The sequence below is a fragment of the Anopheles maculipalpis genome, chromosome 2RL (assembly GCF_943734695.1).
Source record: "Anopheles maculipalpis chromosome 2RL, idAnoMacuDA_375_x, whole genome shotgun sequence".
NCBI lineage: Eukaryota > Metazoa > Arthropoda > Insecta > Diptera > Culicidae > Anopheles > Anopheles maculipalpis.
The window spans coordinates 41,418,262-41,440,399 of record NC_064871.1 but is presented as its reverse complement, the minus strand read 5'-3'; the positions used below and the strand labels follow the sequence as shown (position 1 = coordinate 41,440,399).

Here is a 22,138-nt window from a genome sequence, read left to right as displayed (position 1 = left end):
CTTATGTTTCACCGTATGAGCACTAATTATGTCACATCCACGCGAAACAGACGGCGGTGGTGGTGGCTTACTCACTAACACACCGGGAAGTAAATGTCAAGTTCAGGCTTGTTAACGCGTCGGTACTTTGTTACACTAGGCGTCGAAACACGATCGATAGCAACTGTCATGTGATCTCGAATGCCGTCATGTCATAATGGCGGTTTTCATAAACAAACAATACATGACCAAAAAAAAACCAATCGATCTCATATCGCTTTTCCACTGTTTGCTGCATTTGTTCTTTCTTTACACAAACAGCTGATGATCGTTATGATGGCATGATCGTTGCTTCCGTTTGGTCGATCGATGTATTTCTATTTGCTTGATAGTTTGTTTGTTTGTTTGTGTGCTCAATTACCGCGTTACACCTGTGTGGCGCACCTTCCTCAACCCCAACGGCGGAGGCAAATTTGCCTGCACACATAAATAAGGTTATCACGTTTTCGTCTTTTCGGGAATAATACTTGACACGTGCGTGTGTTGAACGTTGGTTATACGCGCAATCATAAGCAACAGCGAAATGTGTGTGCGTTTTGTTTGTTCTCGAATGCGTTTTCCACCGCAACACTGGGCAACGCAACAAAGAACCTGTCCCGAAGGAAACTCTGCCATTGAAGCTTTACCGGGGAGGCCGGTGCGTCCTAACAAAGAACCTCACCAAACCGGTGTGTGTCTTCGAACCGGTCCCGGGCGATGGTTAACTAGGTTAATGGTAATCAAAGCTGGAAGAATCGTTTGGCTTTTCGTGGCATAGTTTCGAATGTGTGCGTATGTGGTTTATTAAACATCACACTTTTCCGTACGCATAGCAGGTGACAGTTGGGTGAGGCCCATTGCTCATGTTGGCCATATTGAATACAACATTATTGCTATCAACAATTGCATCAACTGCTTATCGGCTGTCCTTATTGCGGTCGGTGGTTGATCGGAACACGAAACAAAAGCTTCAACACTAAGTGAATCCTCCCGGCGTTATCGGGACGTTTCTGAGGGTGGCATTTCACTTCCCACCGATCTAATCTATTCCGTCTCGTCACGACATTATCTGATGCGACGGCCGATGGTGGTGGTCAGTGTTTCGTTCCCGTTTTTCCGCAAACACCATAAACCACACGCACTTTTGGTGATAAGATTCCGAGGATGGAAAAACAACCAACGCTGACCGGAGTCGATGGGAACTTTGCACAAAGCCTGCTCGCTGTATCAGATGTGGGAGCGATAAAGACCAAACTCAGTTTGAAACGAGCGACCCCATCGTGAAAGTACGATTGTTGTGTGTTGTTTTAAATATGATGCGCTTATCGACAAATTGAACCGACCACAGTGTGAGATTAGCAGCTGGCAGTAGCGCAGCGCCAGAACGATGTGCTCGAACACGATGTGTACACAAATTGTTTGTTTTATTGCTGTATAGACAGTCGTTAAATTTGTCAAGACATACAAGGAATGGACAGATGAAATTGCCCGTCAAGATTGGGGGGGTCCGATAGTGTGGACAGTAGTTAGAAGGAAGTTCCTCCTTGGTAGGCCTCATTGGCTTCGAAGGGAACATTTCTTATCACGCTGTGTGACACTGTTGAATGAAGTAACGAATTTTGAATGGTAATCTAAGATGATGTGAAAATTTTCATTTAGGAGAGCAAAATTATAATGATACTTCCTCCAGGCTTTTAATGTTATAAGGTTCAATTGAATATGAAATATGCAGAAAAAAGTGTATCGTCTTCTAGTTGGCTTGCTTCCCACAGATCACGTAGTTGGAGTCAGTTTTCACTACGCGGGAACGGTTCCGCTGATCAAGCGAAATACACAACTAATGCATTAAAAAAGCGCTTTTTTTTAGATGCACGGTAAAATCAATAGATAAACGATACTGCAAACAATCAAATTGCATTGTTTTCTTCAATAAATCCCTAATTCAAGACAAAAAAAAATCCAATTTTTGCCTTATCTTCTTGCGGCTCTCTACCGGCATTCATGCCATAAGTGTCAAAATATGATTTATTGACCTTTTTTCTGTTAAAAAGTCGTCAATTCTTCCCTGATTTTGATCATGCTATTATTCAGATATTGATATCTTCAAATTGATCTACAAAATTGTGATCGGACGGTTCTGATTTTGGAGACCTCCAAAATCTTCAAACGCTCCTTTTTTCCAGCGTTCCTTTCTCCTATTCTGAAGAAAATAAAACGGGATGTGACGTGCTTTTCATTGATTGCGAACCGTAGCTTATGTTGGATGTTCCAGGGGCTTAAAATGGTCGGGTGGCCAGGATCCAAGCTCCCACACTGTAAACTTTCCCTTCTGCAGAACGGACAGAAACTGATAAATATTTGCTCGTTATAGCAGACGATACGACTGTTCTCTGTTTACTGTTCTCGTCCTAGCTATTGTCAACTAGTATGTGGACTGATGATCACCAGGAGGTAGCGTCTTCTTCTTCTTGGCCATGGAATAGTTTACTAGATTTTTAGACGACTCTTCAACTACGAGACTAGATCACGTAGTTGGATTGTCAAGTCCTCCCTACGGGAGACGTTCCGGATGGGATTTGAACCCCGGTCTTATCGTATGACGACCGGCACAGTTGTCGCAATATGCCCTCAGCAATGAGATAGCGAAAGCGCATGAAACATCCAAACATTTTTGTCATTTTTTGTTAATCCAAACGTTATATGAACCTCAAATATTAGTTTAGAAGATTCAATCATCTTAGCTTCTTTTCAATGCTATTTTCAATGTTATTACATGTACATTAATTTGAATGTTAATATTTTTATACTTATTTCAACACTAAGATGAATTAAATACAGCTCAATTTACACTACTATAGAGCTTTACGACACCGAATCATTCTGGACCAATTCACCATTTAAAGGTCTAAGAAATCCATCGAATAATTAATAAATGATCTAACATATCAATTAATTCGTTATGATCAAAAGTTCGTTATGTTACAAAAGATCATGCGAACATGGTGATCTGGTGGCCGAAGGAATCGCTTCCAGATCCAACCCGCACTGCCTTTCCTTTTAAAGAACTGACAGACCATCCATCCGCATGTAAACTAGTTAAAGATGAACAGATGTGGTAGGCTAACCTTTTTAGGTTATATTAGGAAAAGCAAGGTTAACAAAATCTTTAAAAAGAGTCTCGTTGGGTCGAAACTGTGAGCTATAATTCTGTTAAATTTCGCACTCCAGCTCATAACTATGTTTTCAGATGTTTTGGTCAATAAAATAAGTGTTTAACTTTTAAATAGATGACTTGGTAATTATGCTCTACTATCACTTTGCTAAATATTATTATTTTTCTTTATATGAGATGATTAGTTTTTAAATGCAAGCAAATAGCATGAAGAAATATTTTAGCGTTCTGTTTACAGAGCTTCAATGTTTTAATATCTTAAACTTCACTGTTTTGCAGTTAAGATACGCTCGTCTCGTCTTTAAGAAACTAAAACTCTTTTTTAAGAAAATATTTAGAATAGTTAGCGAACGATGCTCATCAATAAGTCTCGCGAAGATCCGCTAGAAGCTAGACTTCATTTGGCCATTGGAGCGACCCATCCTGGCTAGTTGGAATGATGCTTCCGCCCGAAAGGCCAAGTTAAATGATGGACTTCGGTAAGCGAAGGACTCCAGGCGGTCAAGTCTGATATTAAGCACATGGCAGTAAGATTGCTGGCAACTTTATTACAAGCCTTGCTATCAATGGGTTCTCCTTAGCCTCTACTGTTTATTAAGCTCTCTGTAGTAAAATGATTTAACGTAAATAAATATCTTAAAGAATACTGACCTCTGATGCTGATCATATAACACTTAAAACCAATCATGCATATACTAACAGCGAACGATTAAACACGTTTACGGCTTCATCTTCGATTATAAAAAAGCATGTATCCTTCAAATTAATTGCTGCCATTAAACGCTGGCCAATATTATTACTCTGCCATAGCTCTGTGCGCCACGAGAAAGAAAAAAAACCCTCACAGCCAATAAACAATCAACAAATAAACAGTGACATTTTTGCACGGATTCAAATAGCACTCGTGTCCACACTAATCGCTCTTTGAGTTACACACGTTTTGCGTTATTTTTGTTTCTTCGGTGTGTGAGAACGGTTGCGGGCGCTTTATCGGGTTCGTACTTCGTCACGGAAGGATACCTTTGAACTGCAGCTCCAACACGTGCACGGTGATGACGAAGTGCCAGAGAGTCAGAATGAGTGGCATGTGTGTTAAAGTAAAACCCGGCGTGCTTTCGGTGAGAAACTGGCGATAAACAAGCACATAATTTCAGTAATATAAAGATGTGCACCACGAGGGTTTTGCAATGTCACGTACAGGAAGCATTGCATTGGAATACGGGTTGCCGAGGGGCCAGTTAGAGTTAATTGTGTCAACTATCGGTGCTGCCTATCGTTTCAGCGATGGTCACGCACCGGGAAAGCACGAGGTTTGGGGAAGTTAAGATAATTTTAATTTATTATCATACGCGTTTTCTAGCATTGATTAGCGAAATTCTTAACTGGAATGACACGTGTTTTGTACAGAAAACTCTGCAGAAAAAAGAAAAGATCCAAACGAGAATTCAAAACGCTCACTGCTCGATGAATGATTAAAAATTAATCTGCTTTTAATGAAGAAACGATCGGGTCAGGCTGGCAGGGTACAACACACGGCGAGACGCAAGAATTGGGGTCAGCCAAAAACGAAACCTTAATCCCCATTTTGCTTGGTGATGTAGCTTCATCAAGCCGGGGAGTAACAAAAAAAAAGCTTCAACCTCTTCTAATGAGCCACTTGCCACTTTTTTTTTCGTTGCTCCAGCGTTAAAGTTCGCGGTTCGGCCGGTCGCGCGGGTTGTTAATTGTTGTTTATTCCAATCATCGCTCGTTGCCCGACACTGGCACGATTACACGAGATGATGGCCCGGGAATTCCCTCGCAGTGTGGAAGCAGGTTATTGTTTGTTGCGGATGCTGCTACCGCGGTGCGGCGGTGGTGTCCTCCTTTTTGCAGGCTAAACTCACCTCGTGTCCCGGTTTGTGCGTTTAAATGATTAATCCGGGTGAAAGAGGAACGCACACAAAGAAGGAAGAATTACGGACGGTACAGCAGAAAGGATGGAAATGATTTGATTCGGTTAGAATAAGGTATTCGCCATTTATCGGTCGGTGATATCATGTGTGACTGCTAAAAATTCTCGAAATTGGAAAATATTTCATTTTTTCCAAACTCTAATATCGTCCGATCGAGCCACACCTCCTGTAAGATTTCATGAAGCATCCAACACATCGGTCGGCAAAATCCGGAACGCACTGTACGCACTCAGCCTGCTTGATGATGCTTCTTCGTGCAGTGCTTCTTCTGCTTATGGATTACAAAGAATCACTGCTCTTGCCTTCTTCGCCCAGCCGTTGCCACGGAAGAACGAGGGGTCTTGAGATCATTCTGACCGTTGGTCGAACATGATGGCCAGAAAGGAGTGCCGAGACCGGGTAAGAAACAACAAAACAACATAGCGGGATTTCGTTTCAACGTTTTGTGTGCTGTTTGTTGCTTCTTCGAACACCCATTCCGGTTTTCCAGAACCCAGAAGGGTGAAGATGGGTCCATCTTTCCACCCATCACATCCATTCCTCCATAAAGACATCGCCCGCCTTCGTTTTCACCACCTACCATTCAATCCACCCTCGGAGTAAGTTTTGCTGCGCCGCGAAGCGTAAAACGACACTGGAAAGAAGGCTAATCGGATCGACGGCAGGGACGTAACATTCGCGATCGTGTGCGCACGGGCAGCGTTGCTCGTTCCCGTGAACGCCGGCAACACGTTTGCGCGTGCGCCAACACGTTCCGGAGTGTTTTGGAGTTTCAGGCGGTGCTCGCTTTCGGTATGCCGGCCGGCCGGCGTCCGGGCCGGTGTTTGGCCTCATTTGGGTGTCGAATGTTTTGGCTGGCTTAGTCGCTCAGAATTAGACGGAGAAAGGGTGGGAGGAAGTTCGGAGGGTGGGGCTCTTTTTGGAAGAAAGGAAAACGAAGCAATTCAACAGTGGCTACAGAACTAGCGATGGTGTTGATTGGATTGGAGAATTCTTTATTTAAATCAAGTTTTTTTTTCAAATATTCTTTAAGGAGAATGCTAAGCATGTGCTCATGTTAAGAAAATAATTCTAAAAATATTAAAATAAAATATTACCGTTAAAAAAAACAAAGCTGAATCACAATCACAACATAACTGTTAAAACATCTCCTAAATGCTTATCGATAAATGCTGCATTCGGGTTAATTTTAGTTCCCAATTGAAGCACGTATGCTTTCGCTATATCGCACGGAAGTAATAAACATAAAACTCGATTTTAAATTATCTGTATGTGCACCAGGTGGGTGTGTGTGTGTTCATTCTTAATTTTGTTGTTATCTTTTATATTTCTTATCCTTCTCAGTCGATTCATTTGTGTTGAATGTGTTATGGTAAGGTAAAAGAAACATAAAATAAAATACCGTTCTCAACCAACCAACCGACAGTGGTGAGTGGGCTGAGATGTGTAGAAGAATATTTGCAACGGAGAAAGATAGAAATCGCCTTCCTCAATCTTATTCACGTCGATCAAATGCAGTGAAAGATGAAAAAACGATGGCTTTACTCTTTTTAGTTTCAAACTTTGCCCTGCGACACGAAGCCAAGGAAGCAAAAATAGTTTCTTTTGCGGATTCGGATGTTAGATTCGATTGTTTCGTGCCTTCCTCGCGCTGTGGTGATAACAGGTTTGTCTAGCTGTCATAAATTTTACCCCAATATACCCACCCACCAAAATGACGATCATCGTCATCCGTATCGATGACATCGGCCTAGCAAAAATGCAAATGACATCCCATCTCGCCCCTAAGGAGGTCAAAGTAACAATTTCATCGCTTGTTCTGCTTGTATCCGTTTCTTCCTTACAGCGGACTCATACTGAAAGAGCTAAGATAAAAGAATATCAGCGCACAATCGCAAGAGAGATTGAGAAACGATCGCTACTGATTGTTCCTCGTCGGGTTGTAGATTTTTACGATACCACCTTTAGGACGATCCTCCGCTGGAAGAAGCGGAGAACAGGATTGATAATAAATCTGGCGTCCGGCAAACTAACGAGGTTCTATGAGATTCGTTATGACGTCAATCCTGGATGAAATGATGAGCCGGCTACTTAAGGGCTGCATCCGTACAATTATTAGTGCTTTCTTCCTGTAATCTTTTTTGTCGCAATTTCCGCTTTCGCCGGTGCGCGTTTATGAGTTTTTAAACGATGGATTTTCCAAAACATTTTAAGCATGCGAAAAACCGTTCATTTGTCAATTTTATTAGAAGGTAACAGTAGCAAGAAACATCATTCAAAACGATAAAATTTTCTTAAAACATTCCCCATTGAAATTATAATTAAAATAATACAGATAGATTACTGAACAACTAAAGGTTTGGTGAAATAATTTTGTAACGACTATTCTAGAATAAATTGTTTTGTTCGTCTATAAAGCTTCAAAGCATAACATGCTTTTTGTATCGTTAAATTTACAATCATATTTGATTATAAAAATTACAAAAAATCTAACGCGTCCTGAATGCCACGCAACGGTAATTTAAAATTACGTTTCATTCTCGTGGTTGAAATATTTCATGAAATCATGCAACATTTCATTTGAATTTCCACCGACCTAGTGTAGTCAGCGAACGTGCTCCATAATCAATTTTGAATCGTACATTCCACGTGCTTCGTTCCGTCGTTTTTAAAATTACTATTTATTTCATTGCGTTTTTTTATTTTAAGCAGAGAAAACTCAATCACCTAAATGTACAGAACTTTGTCAAGCTTGTTTTGATCACAAGGTACGAAGAATCTTGTTGACAATCATTTAAAACTGGTTGGGTTTTCTTCAATCACTCGGCACATGACGATCCTTTCATTCGACAGGATTTTCTAAACCGTTCTCCCGCACGCTTGCCGTGATCCAGCTAATAAATAGTTTATTTAAAAGCGATAAATACCAGACTCCAATCTTACCAGATTATAATGTGAATCATAAGTCAGACCAAAGAATTTGTTATAAAAAATTGTGATATTTTTTACTTGAGTCACACGTAGTGTTACTATATTAATCATACTATATTATCGTCTTTTTTGTATGAATTTCCAGTTTCATTCACATTATGCTTTTCGTAACTTAGCTAGAAATCATTCCGTACAGTACGCTCACACACAATGTCGGTGTATGTATTTTGGACGATTTATCTCGTTCCCGTTACCTAAACTTGGTCAAAGATCACCGGCTTAACCGCGTAACAACTATCACTCACGTACCATTTGATTGATCCGATCGATACGTGTATCGATTCTGATTGTAACGAGCATTGCACAGTCATTGTAGAAACGCAGAAACCCACAAGGGAATGCCTTTTTTTGTTGTTACACAAATGTGACAACCTTAACTAGTCTAACCTTAACGCTTTTCCATCATCGGATAGGAACGGATGTAAATGATTTGATGCTTAACTCTATAAACGATACATTTGTCACATTATCTGCTACCTGCGAACATATGAATAACGATGCTGGAAAAGATTTTTAGACGTTTTTGTTTGTTTGTTCTTTTTCCAATATACCACCAAAACCTTTGGTTCTACAATTTTCATGCAATAAGTGGGAAACACACGAGAGGAAGCTATTTTCAATAGAAAAATAGCATTCATAAGCTCGGAAATAAGCTGAATGTTGCTAACGAACTAATATAAGGGACGAGATTTGTTTCATTAAAGTGCTATGTACCGTACACAGGCTACAAACGTAGTATCTCCATCAACATACACAGATGTGCAATTACGAAAAAGCGTAACACTAATGTGCCAAATACGAACGTAACATACATGCAATCGCCAAAAAGGCGCGTAATCTTAAACGTTTACAGTCTACAACAGGCTAACATGTGTCCTTACGTTATGAAAAGTGACGTTCTGGTTGGCTGGTCGGTGTTTGTATAAGCAGGTGGTTCATTTCGGTTAGGTGAGCGGTTTTTGTATATACTCGCCACTCACGTCCACATCCTGGCCATCACCTGGGAGGAGATAGTAGTAGCTTACAGGTCTAGTTCTAGCGCTCTTTCGCACGCCTTTCGCGTGCTACGAGTAATCTATCACTTTGGGGAATTGCTTTCAGTTGAGGTGGCGTCACTTAAATCTAAAAACCACCGATCGCTCAGTCACTTTTGAACACGCATCGCCAAAGACGCGACGCAACACCACACTACACGCTAGGAATCTCAGAGTTTTACGAAGCAGTGCCGGCAACTGTCTGTCTGCTCGTTGAATAAATGCTCCCTGGCAAGATACTTCTAGCACAGCATCAGTGATCCCCATCGGACAGGATCACTGCCTGACAGTATGCAGCATTCTCTCTGTATGACGTGTGTTTTCAAGATTTAATAATGGTCGCATTTCTACCCTCGATCAGTGGAGCACTCTCTGGCTCGGTCGGAGGCGATTGTGTACCGCTGTCCGTGAGTGGAAGCTTTTCTGGCTTTTCGAGCAGCTTGTCCACCAACACGATTGCGGTGGCTGTGGTCGGTTTGCCATTTTTCTTCTCCGACGATGCAAGCAATCCCTTTTCGGTCGTAAGATTGAACGATCGGACACCGTTGAATGCTGGTTGATCTTTGGTGCCGATCGTACCGGCAACACGCCGCCGTCGGAAGAACACACGTTCCAGGGGTGTCCAGAGGAGAAGCAGTACGCCGAACACAACCATGACAATGCCGCAGAGTCGTACGATCGATGGAATGGTTAGTGCCTGACCGATTTCTCCCGCTAGTTCGGGAGGCATAATGACGTGCTGTTCGAACCACAGGACGGGCAGGAAGACTCGTTTGACATCAGAGAAGAGACTGCAGGAAGAACAAGGAAAAAATGTTGCTAATATAGATCCTAGTCAGAGTTTCGTAGAATCGCTTGCAAACTCACTTGATATTTTCGTACGGTTCGATCATAATGTTTAGCTGCAAACGAGCGGCAACATCCAACGGAACGGAAGTCGTCTACAAAAGACAGCAAAAAAAAAAGAACAATTAGTACCTAAAGAGCTTTTACTTCTCTACAAACAACACACCGGTTCCATCGACATATAAAATTGATGCTTCTCCTTCGACGGACTCAATCCCTCGACCTGATCCAGATAGAACGGATCAGCACCGTAATAGTGCGGGAACGACACGAACACGGGCGTTCCGAAGCGACAGGACGAAATGTTCAGCACGCCGGACGGTACGATCTCACCCGAACTGAAGCAAGCCGTCTCTGGGTACAGTGTACCATTATCGATCGCCCTACGATCACCCGAATACTTGTACGCCTTCTGGCCGTGGATGGTAACCTCTTCCTCAAAGTCGAGCGGCAAGCTACGGCACATGTCGGGCGTGAACAGCTCAATCGGTTGATCTTTGGTTAAGCCCGGTGGGAAAAACTCGCCAGCCGAACCGTTCAGCATGCCGCAGGTTCCTTCGAAAAAGTTCGTACGCGGTTTGTAGTTCCATTCGCCCATTTTACCGAGCATGGCAATGTCTTCCACACCGGTGTGGATGTTGTAGTGACCGATCAGATCAGCAGAATTGTTACGCTACGAGTGAAGTGGATAGGAAGAGAGCACACTATTAGTATAATGAGTTACTAAACGATGGATGTTTAAGTAATAGTTACCGTGTAGAACCATCCGACACGATCGAATGGCACTTCGTCGGCGTCGAACATGTGTTTTCCCATCAGCACCATGTTATCCTCGTACCCATCGAACAGTAGTTCGCCCGCCGTTTTGACCACGTTTATCTTCTGCTCGTACACATTCAGGCCCAACGAGACGCCTTTCTGCTTGAGATAGCCCCAGTATTTGGATCGCTTTGCTGCCGACTGTAGGACGAAAGATATGAGGATATTAAAGGAAATCTTTCGCACATATTTGTTCTACGGATTGACCTAACTTCCGTCTCAATAATCTAATCTGGAATTGCTCCTTTCTAAAGTACATCAGACGTATAATAACAATTGATGGGAATGATCAACTCTAAACACTCTATACTACGTAAAGCATCAGGTTACATCAACCGATAGTTCTAAAGGGAATTCACCGACATTCGTTAATCAGAAGCATTTATTAAATAGCTTTAATAACCGGTCGAAACAATGCTACCGGTGCCGAGTCGACCGGTACCGCTGACACGAGGAATTATGGAATTTAGTTGCGCAATGTTCAACAGGAGCTTAGCATTGAATGCACAGTAAACATTCTAAAACTGAACTTCCCCTCTCACAAATCGCTTACCACGGCCACAATGTTAATGCTGCTTATCACATCATCCAAGCTGCCATTACTGCCCTCCTCGTCGAAGTAGTAGATGCTCTTCTTCCGATAGCTGACGGTTGCGTTCTCGTCGTGCCATTCAATGTCTATCTTGGTCGGATGCTCGATAAACCGATACGGACCCAACTCCTCCAGGATCGGTTTCGTGGAATGGTTCGTAATGTCCTCCGGATTGGTCCAGTTGAAGAAGTACACGTCCATCGCGAGCGGGAACGGTGGCGATACCCAGGAATCATAACTCCGCGAACCGGGTCGAAGTTTAAGCTCCTGGTTTTGCAAATGATGAAAATGAAATTAGTGACTATGGTCAATTGACTTTATCGATCATTCCAAGCCGGCAACGCCGGTGTGGGTCCAACCAAAATCAACAAGGGTTAATTGGCTGTCAATCGAGTTGAGCGTGTTGGGAGTTTCTCAGAGCGCTAACGCTAACATTCACTGCCACCGTCCATCGATCCTTACCTCTTGCAGTATGTCCTGGAATATGATCGGGAAAAACAGGATGAAGAAGGTACCGCTGGCGACGAGAAGCAATCCGGACGAGGTAAGGATGCACCGCCGGTTGCAAAACTCCTTCACGAGCATGTTGGTGCGTCTTCGGGCTGGGACCTTCGGTTGCGTTCTGCAAAATGGACAACAAGTATAAAACAATTACGATCGTAGCCGGATTTTATCGTTGGTTAATTAAATTGACAATGTGCATCCGTCTGCTCCGGGTGTGATACGATCGTTTGACACAGTTTCGTGATCGAATCGGGTGATAGGGCGCAGCTACACAAAGAGAGATCTGTGCTTTGTGTTGCAATGTTGATCGGCGGGATCTCGATCGCGAGCGTACCAGTTCTCAGCACATGCCCGGGAGACCTCCGTAAGATGACTGTAGGGTGTGACATTATGAATTAACATCAATCAAAATTCAATTTCATCGACCATTAGCCGTGTTGGCACCTTCCCATCGTTGAGCGTTGCTGGTGCCCTTCCTGCTAGCGTTAAACCGTTGAACTGAAGCAGCCTTGAACCAGAGAACCGGAGAAGACATCTTGATGACAAAGTGAGTTCATAAATGTAGATCTACATTCATCGCTCCTCATTACCGTCTAGTTAAACAGCAGTAACAAGCTCGATTACAGATGTAAGATGATTCACATCTCATCTGAAACCGCTTTTTAATCGTTCTTCTGCTCAAAAATAACAATAACTGGTTGGAGTAAAGATTTGCTTTATTCATTTGTTTTATGGTCTTAGATCTTAATTAGCTTTACCAACACACTCCCAAACACAGCAATTGACATTGAGCAAACGATGGGCAGTGTCAACAAACTCGGCCCTTTTCGCAGCCAAAGAAGCTGTGGACGGGTCTTCCAAGAAGTGGTGCTAAAGGTTGCTAACAGATTTGAGATCATATTTAGCATCCGCTTGCCCTGCTAATGATCAACAAATCGGAAAAGAATTCCAGCAGTAAAATAACACACCGCGCCCCACACGTCATTGCGGCTCGAGCGATCGACGCTTTGCGTGACGTGGTTTCATGCTTCGTCGGGTGATGATCGTATGCCAAATACCCCCACAACAACAACAAAAAAAAAAAGTACGCACAATTTTATCCTCTCTTTCGGGCATGCCCAATTACATTCGTAGGCTGGCAGACGATGCTAACGCTGCACAAAACTCTGCTCTTTCTGGTGGTATGTATTTCACAACTTGAGCTTAAAAGCATAGTTTTTTTTTTGTACTAAACACTGCTTCTCTCACTCCCATTCGCAAACAAGTTTGACATTGGTATGACGTCAAGGTCGAACTTACCAACTTTGGTTTGGTTTGGGGCTGGGACTAATCAATCTTGATGAGAAACTAAACGGGCCAGCCCGGGACAGGGCAAAAGCTTCGCCAGCAAAAGCAAAAAAAAAAAGCTGATGGCAGGCTGGCAAGTCGGGAAAACCCTTCTGTGGTCGCATGATCAGGAAATTGTGCAGTATATTAATTGACTCTTGGAACGTTCAAGAAACGCTGTGCTGCAGCGTCACTGTTTAACTCGCTTAGTTTTGTTAAATCATTGTGCTTTTTGTGCTTGAATATCAAACATGTTCTAGGGAAAATTGAATAACAAAAAAAAAAAAAACGTTAGAACTTTAACCTTTTATTTTTGTGAAACAATGACTCGAAACACATGTACAAATACACTGCATTATCTTATTGGCTTTGCTCGAAATACAGTGAGTATAGCAATTAAGAAAGGATGATTAATTTTTGCTCCGTGCCTTGGTTATGTTTCCGTTGATCGTTCGTGATCATTTTGGCAGGCGATCAGTCAATATCGACAGTTCGACAGATCGAAAGAGAGGATCGAAAAGTACAGAAATTGTTCTACATTAGTTAGAAACTACCTATGTTCGTCTCATCTTGCGATCACCCGGACTTTGGTTAGTAATCATTAGCAAATTTCAAACATTTCTTCTCAAGAAACCTGATTAAGGCGCGCGTATATTTCTATACCGAACCATTAGGAGGCTTGATGCGTTGCGAATGTAGTTTTAAAAACTCAAAGCCTTTAGATATAGACGAATAAAAACATTAGGAAGCTTGATAAGGTGAGCCATCTTTCCGCAAATGGCTTTTGTTTTATGCCAAAACCCATCTAACCAAACTGAACCATTTCCAGTGGCACTCCAAACGGCAGATGCTTCCAAATTGTATCGTAATAAAATGTCGTCCCCTTATCCATTCTACAGAACTCGTTTCCCAACACGAAAGGCTGGAATCATGGAAAAGAGCGTGGGTTAATATTAAACCAACCAGCTAAGAACTATAGATACGGTAAACCTGAAATCCTCCACAACATATTGTACAACCCGGCCCGGCTTGGCCTCTATTTTCACCCCATTTAGTCAAGGTCAGCGTTCACTCACAGGTGTTCGAGCGGGATTTGACATATCCTAAAACTCGCGATGTTCTCATAACGTGAGCAGCGTACCAGGGCTGAGATAATGCCGGCCCATGTGGATGTGGATACTTGTAGCAAACGTCAATGTTCATCCATTTATCAGGCTGGTCAATGATACACCGCCATTATTGGTATTATCTTATCGAGCAGCCCCGCAAACCCGATAAGCGTCCGAAAGACGGGCCCGAATTTTGTGGCATGATAAGAAAAGCTCACCAGTAAACAGTATACAACTAAAAGTGACAATGAATGTACACGTAAAATGTGTACAGCAGACAAAGGAGAAGTGGCACGAATTAGGCCTACAAATCTTTCCCTCGTTTTCGATGATCGTACAGCTTATAATTCGAAGTTCTACTAGTACGCTTTTCTACGATTTTCCTAAGGAATCAGCTCATTTCTAGTATGTTCATCCAATAATTCGCTCGTCAATGTTGAGTCAATCTACAGGGCCCTGTAGATCGTATGCACTTTCCTGCAACATACACCAATCTGCCATACGTCACACCCGACCAGTAGGAAGTACGTACCGTCAGTCGATTATCGCGCTTATCTGAACGAACCGGATGGTTCCGAGGGTGTTGGTAAACATTTCATTTCAACCACCACTTTTTGAACCTTCATGCTCAAAAGCTTCGTCACGCACTTCACTCATAATTCAGCCGAAACAGTACAGTGAAGTCGATTATCTCAAGAATAAATAAATGCATCGCTAAAAAGAAAAGCAATACCGAAGGGTTGTGACCTGCGAAATGGTAATAGATTAGGTAGCAAAAACATGCTACACGAGTGCTACCGAAATTGGCACCTTAATTAAATACATACTGTCTAGTTTTGAGGGCTACGCGCTGCTGGAAAAGTGCAAAACAATAACATAACACCTCCTGCACTGCAGACACGAAGCAGTGCAACCGGAACGACCTTTGGTGTGTGCTTGTGTGATTTTTGGAAAAGGTGTCGGTCGGTGCTAGAGGGCATGGTCCGTATGATGGGGGAAGGGATTTAATCACACATGCGGTGGCCCCCGGTGTCACGAAAGTTTGCACTCAAGAAAGCATTCAACAATGTAAGGTTAGGTACATGTATCTGGCAATAACTCCAAGAGAACGGGAACTCTACCGTGAAACGTCATGGAGGATGAGGAACTAGTTTGATATTCAAATATTTGAAACATTTTATTTTTTTCACCATTTTAGAGAGTGGATGACCTTCAAATAATCGACAGCTCTTTGTGCATTCCTACCCAATCAGTGGTTGCATTTATGATAAATAACAAGAAGTTCGCACCCGAATGCCGGAACGGGCCTTGATTCTAGCATGAACCCATTCTCACCTAACAGTTTTAAGTGCCCCTTAAACACTTTATCGGTTATCTTTATACCACATACGCATACGCAGCCTTTTGATGTGTCATTTGAGCGGATTCTTTACGGGATCTACACCATTGAACGATGAGCTAACTTCCTTTTGAAGCCTTTTTGATAACAGTTTGCCATATCATACGTGCATCATACAAAGAGCATGATGGTATGATGGGACATACTGTGGGAAATCGTTGCATAAACTCCCCCCCCCCCCCTCCAGTCTCACGTGCACCAGCTATATCTGATATGCACATGCCTACCATGCAAGACGACGTCACCGAACCGAAACGGTCCGAAAGGGTGTCTCGAGAAATTGAGTTACGACGAATTAGATCAATTGTGTGCGCTTTAATTGGTCAATTGTACGGTCGAGGTGATGAATGCTACGAGCACAGTGCGAAAGGCTTTTGTTGGGATGCTGCTGGTGACCAATGGCGCAAGGTACGAAGGTGCCAGGATCCCGTCCACGGAGGATGGTGTCTGAATCTGGCCCTATCTAAAGGTACCGACTGTCGTCAGCTACCACGAATGGGGTCAATGACACATAGATCTTCCAGCTAGTTCGAGAAGGTTATGTTCCGCGCATCATTCTCTACCACTGATAGCTATAATTCCGGAGGTGATTTATGCAGAAAATGTTTGAACTATCCTTGACAAAATTGCATTTATTATAGTGATATGGTCAGAGATTTATAGCAACCGATTGGGGGAACTCGTTTCGAAGCAGATTGAATCCTTCTACAAAAGTTATTATAGCACGATAGTGTTGGCTTAACGGCACGTTAGTAAAACGATCGCGCATCTTCTTCGCATTTTGGTTAGTCATAGCAATGTAGCATCTCGCTGGAAGCGCACGCCAAACGTGGAATGATGATTCGACACTTTGGCTAGGCCAAAACAAGAAAAAAGTGCCTTCTCACCATCAGCGTGACTTCATTCTTACGTTTCGTTTGTTCCAAACTTTGGCATTGCGGTTTGCGTTCTGTCTGGACGCTTCGCTCGCGTCTCTCCATCACTGTTGTTGAACGGTGATGTTGTAATTGATAAAAGCTACAGGCGGGTGAAAGAGTATTGTTTCACTGCCGCACAGCTACTAATTCTACAAGACGTGGTGGTGTTAATTGTTTGTTTCACTTCTGGTTTTATTTTTTCTTCTGTTCACCCTCGTGCATAGAGTGGTAGTTGCATCGGTAAATCTAGAAAGACATTCGAAGGATAGCTGGTGAAGAATATCGGATGAGTTAGTCGCGTTTTTTTTTGTTTGCTGTTGATACTATAAATATTTGGCTTAACGCTTAGCGGTTGAGGGTATTTCCCGGATTTAAGTCGTCAGCAATATGCAAAACCGAAAATCCAGTTCAGCGTGAGAACACATTTTAAAAATTTTAAACACGGAAATAGAAAGACCACTAATTAGTGCTAATTGATTGATCCATATTCAGTTTCGATGTTAAAATTTTTGAACTTTTGCTACTTAAATTACTTAAAGAAGATTCAATAAGATTCAATTTCTCATCTTTTCCCATTTAGCAAGGTGTCAAAATTGATGAACTGATAGGGTCTCAGGTGTTTCATGCTAGTTCCAAAAAAAAAAAACACACACACACACACACACAAATATCTACCAGATCTTTGACACAGGCAAAAACAGTCCCGATTAGATAGCCAACCTATCCGAAATAGTCCCTTCTCGAAATTAGCCGTTTCCTCTCGATCTCCTCACTCGTACCAAAACCGACCCCAACATGGTAACGAAATTCACCACAACCGAGCAGTTCTGTCTTATCGGTCTCCTCCCTTCCCAAAAACCCACCCCAGTATCGGCACAGGTGTTGCGAAACACTGTGAACCGCGGCTGAGCAGCAAACGTTTGTTTCGCACCTTTATATTATTAGCCATTTATCAGCCATCATGCCACTACAACAGCGTGCGAGCTTTGGGTGACTAAAGCGGTTTGCAATCTGGAACACCTGTTCAAACGTTTGAGCCGTTCCCTCCCCGGGAACGGTTTGGCGGGATGACAGGAAGTGCAGCAATTGTGGCTGTGGCAGACTAATAATCGCTTCACTTTCAGCTTTGTTCCTTCTTTTTTTCTGGCGGAAACATTTTTCACACTCTCACTTAACACCGTTCCGATGTCTTTCTATCAAAAGCAGACGTTTGATGAATGTGCTTTACCCCTTTCCCGGTCCGTGAATGAAGTCACGAGAACGAGGCCACAATCCTGGACCTGTGTAACAGGCGCGATCATCTGCGGATGCGGATCGATTCTACGATCCTCGTTGCACCGGGTTCGTGGTGTTAAAGGATTGTGTCAGTATTTTCACATCACACCGTTCTGTGTACATGATAATGTTTTACATTGGCTTCCTACGTGAACCGTCCCCCCCGAATGCGTCTTGCAGTGCTGTGGTGTATCGCAAGCAACTGATAAGCTTAAAGTAAACGTTATGATTCCTATCCCAGCTCCAGCACACATTCTTTGCAGTGGTTAGTTAGGGTGTTTGTAGAGGAACGCGAATTTAGGAGTAAAGTTCGGGTGAGTCATTTATTGTGGCGCCTCGTAGACTTTGGCGTTTTTTCACACAATAATCAAGGTCGTTGTTTTACTGCAAAATTATAAAAAATAAATAAATAAAAAGTTACCACACGAGTTTCATATGCGTGCATGTCTAAAATATCCCTTTTAAGTCCTTCATTTTGGAATGATGGCATGAGTAGGTCAAGAAAATGAAGAAGATATCAATAAAATATGAACCCATGCATTCCGTGCATCCTTCCAACAAACGATTCTAACTTTCGATTATTCCGTGCCAACAATAGAACGGAAAGAATAATAAGCAAAGTAGGAGCAAACCTTCGTCTATCCGTTTAATGTTATGCGATTGCAAGCAAAAGCGTCGGGGCCTTGTGCACAACCACAAAAAAAACATAAACTCCCTTTCACGATTAAGGAATCAATTTTTGTGAGCAAGCAAGTAAGCAAAGCAGGATTAGAGCAAAATAATTCCGTTTTTGCGCGCTACTAACAAACGCAAAACGCCCATTTTCAAGGCTGTGGACAGATGTTAAAGGTCACCAAAAAAGCTTGTCACACCGCTATCAATTTCACTCGCAGCCATTTTTGTCTACACATCTCAATAAGAAATGGTTTCTTTCTAATACCTACGAAACCAACGGTCGTGGCATATCAATAGTTTCACGTCATTATACAATCGATTGTGGTTGCTTTACCCTGTGCGTCGCCCGCCTTTTTTGTTCCCCCAGCAAAGAACGATCTCTTCCCGCTGATGCTGCTGCTGATTAGAAGGATTCGTTTACGATAGTGTCATGTCACCGTGTCAAACGAAAAGCCGATCGGTGGTTACATTCCACACGTCCGCGCCGCCCCTTCGCCGCCATTTTGGAGGAGAAGTTCAAATAGAAAAAAAAGGGACCATAAAGTGCTTCTCACCCATCGATTGCTTCCGAGTGGTTATTATCTATCGTGGAATGCATTATCAGCAGCAACGGGCAGTGCGGAGAAGATGGGCAATAGTTTCCGCATCGGAGGTTTGACAGCAAACAGCGATTACATTACGGACATGTGGTGACGGCTGGTAGGCCACGAAGGTTGGAAGGTTTGACGAGTGTCGTGTCTCACCCGGATTCTAATCGCTCATCCAGTCTGCCGCGGCTTAGGGTTATGAGTTTTTTTTATGGATGGCAGGCAGGCCACACTAGCCTGAAAGGAACATCCGTTTCGATTGGTTTATTTTCGGTTTTTTCCAACCCAGTTTGACTTCTCCAGAACCGTACGGCTTGTTGCTATAGTAACATGCGTTGAGCGATAGTTTCGGTCATTTAAGATCACATTTCACTGGGTGTTTGAACCGAACGAGCTTAAAAAGATAAGATTGCAGTGAGAGATGGAAGGCTAAATTGGGACGTTCACACATCGGGTTGGATTTTGTTGCAACACACTGATGCACCCCAAACAGCCACTAATTGAGTCTACGAAGAGCACCGAAAGCTAACGCGATAGGGTGGGTTGCAAAGTCGGCCAAACGCTCGTGTTTGCCGCATGCGTGACATATTCAGCTTCATAAAAATCCAATCCAACACAATCAGCCGGGACCTGTGTTGGACCGGCACGTTGCCGTGACATCTAAGCTCAGCTAGAGAAGCAACAAAACAAAAAAAAGCTAAACAAACCGATGGACAAACAGTGAACAAGCCCGGCTTATCGGTCGGCTATAATGTCACTAATCGTTCGAACGTTTGATACGAACGCTAGGAGACAACTCTATCATAGAACCCACCAACAGATAGCACGTAATCTGGCTCGTTACACCCGTGAAGACATCGACCTTTCGGAAATCGTTGTCTGAGAGGAAAAAAAAAATTGTTTAAGAACCTCCATATTTAACCCTCTTAAAACTAGCTATTTAATTAGAGCCAGGTTGAAGTGGTTTTTCGCGAAGTGGATGCGCACTCCAACTACAACTAACCTGACTTTGCCGCAGTCACCGTTGGTATGATTTCCGTTGGCCAGCTGATAGACGGTGGCTTTCTCCGTGTCAGCGGCCGAATGTTGCGTGGATTGTAACATAAAAAGGCAAATTTCGTAGCACTACCACCACAACGACTACTACTAGATCAACACTTCACCGTCGTTCCTTCGCACCGCAACGCGCAACATGCAACCGGTCTTTTTGACTGTCAAAAAGCTGTGTCCTTGCAGGTATCCTTGGCAACCGGTTTAAAACAGGCCAAAAAATTTTATGCAACACAATACAACACGCATACGCACGCACACTAACCCTCCACTGGAACGGGGTTTGTTTTCGCAAACGAGGGTTTTGCGCAGCGACGCGTTCGTAGGACAGGAATTAAGGACACGGATAGAAAAAAAAAAACAGGGGAAACGAATTTCGTCTTTTCTTTACCACGACAAACGCAGCACTAAATATTCCGATGTTTCTTTGTCTACGGCAAAAGGTGAAGATGAATGAGCGTTTCTTTGGATAAATAAGTTTTTCCGGTGTGTGTGTGTGCGTGCTTCTAATTGCACTTCTATTCACTAGAGCAATCGTTACGGAATTGCATAGAATTTGCTACGCATCACTGCAACTACACTGTGACGATGCACCTGCACGCACGACATGCATCCACCAGGATCGTTCAAGGTTAAGCACACAGATCACCGCACGCGCCTAGTACCGATCGTTCGGCGTGATCTTCTAAATTTACTTTACTTGTCGCACTCAAAAAACAAAACACAACAACAAATGTCAATAGAAAGTACCCGCCGCTTTACGTCACCACAGACCGAGCACTCAGAGACGCTGCGCTGCAGATGACAGCCAGAAGGAAAATGATGAAGATTACAGGCCGGTATAGAATTCCGGGTCGCTGCTCCACACTAGCAGCACTGTGCTCACTCGCTGTGTATTTGTTTTGTACTGATTCATTTATCTCGTGAGCTATCTCATCACACTCTGCGTCTGTCCAACCTTATGCACACCACAGCGCCGTTAATAGGTTCTGATTTGATGGCACTCTATCTCCGGCTGGTGGTATGTACGAGAGAACCAGCGACGCACCCTAATTCTGCACCACGTTTTTACAAATATGCACTGCCATATGATTTTCAACCACCGTACAATGTAAAACTTTCGCTTAGCCGAAATTCTTCACCGCGCGCACTTCCGTTCGCAGACGTACGTAACCGACGAGCAGAATGCAGAAGAACCTTACCGCGACGGCGTCCGTAGAATGATTGACCGAAACGCACCGACGGGCGTCGGTATCAAATAGTCCGCGCGGAAACGCACACTCTTCTGAACGCTGATCGTATGCTGCGGATGTGGGGATGGCGGCGCTTGGGGCACCCCTCGCTAATGTCAAATCGCGGCTCTAACGCTGTTGCGTTGGTCTCATCCGCGAAAAAAAGGGAATTCTACCGATAAGGGGCGCACGGCACTGGGAGGCAAGCGGGCCGATTGTCACTATGGGTAAGGGGTACACTGATGGTGCTGTTACAAAAGTAACTGATTTTTTTCTTTTAAATGATGTTAGCAGTAGTTGATGCTAAGCATAATTTATAACCGTAAAAGAATGAAATGAGGAAGCTCGGGAAATATATTTCAACCAAAAAAAGGAATAAAATCATTTTACTAAATACACTTTTCCTAGCAAAAATTCACAGTTTGACCATTGTGCTAGCGGGAGAGAGGAATCGGGTGCCCTATGTTCCCGCACCATACTTCTGAGTCAACACAAAAAAAAAAAAGATTTACTCACCATACATTTACAGTGCGTTGTGCTGTTGTCTCCTTGTTTGAATTGTTTTCTTGCCTTTTCAATGCGCTACTTTATTAATTTATCATTAAAGATTTACATACTTTTTTTTATTTTTATTTAT

General features: G+C 43.1%; 1 protein-coding gene across 1 annotated transcript; it reads right to left on the bottom strand.

The window, feature by feature from the left end:
- Window positions 1-9,492: 9,492 nt before the first annotated feature.
- Window positions 9,493-20,326, bottom strand: LOC126557459 (protein peste). Its single transcript, XM_050213247.1, has 7 exons — window positions 20,223-20,326; window positions 11,890-12,049; window positions 11,389-11,694; window positions 10,770-10,976; window positions 10,183-10,689; window positions 10,038-10,111; window positions 9,493-9,961 (listed from the first exon to the last, which is right to left on the bottom strand). The coding sequence occupies exons 1-7, from the start codon at window positions 20,321-20,323 to the stop codon at window positions 9,493-9,495; spliced, it is 1,824 nt and encodes a 607-aa protein (XP_050069204.1). The 5' UTR covers window positions 20,324-20,326.
- Between the last annotated feature and the right edge of the window lie 1,812 nt (window positions 20,327-22,138).

What these genes read in the sequence shown, in the direction of transcription:
- LOC126557459 (XM_050213247.1), bottom strand. Translation starts at nt 20,323, where the DNA reads ATGTTACAATCCACGCAACATTCGGCCGCTGACACGGAGAAAGCCACC. An exon ending in GCATTAACATTGTGGCCGTG is followed by an intron (nt 10,977 to 11,388) that starts GTAAGCGATTTG and finishes TTCGTCCTACAG; the next exon opens with TCGGCAGCAAAGCGATCCAA. An exon ending in GTGTCGGATGGTTCTACACG is followed by an intron (nt 10,690 to 10,769) that starts GTAACTATTACT and finishes CTTCACTCGTAG; the next exon opens with CGTAACAATTCTGCTGATCT.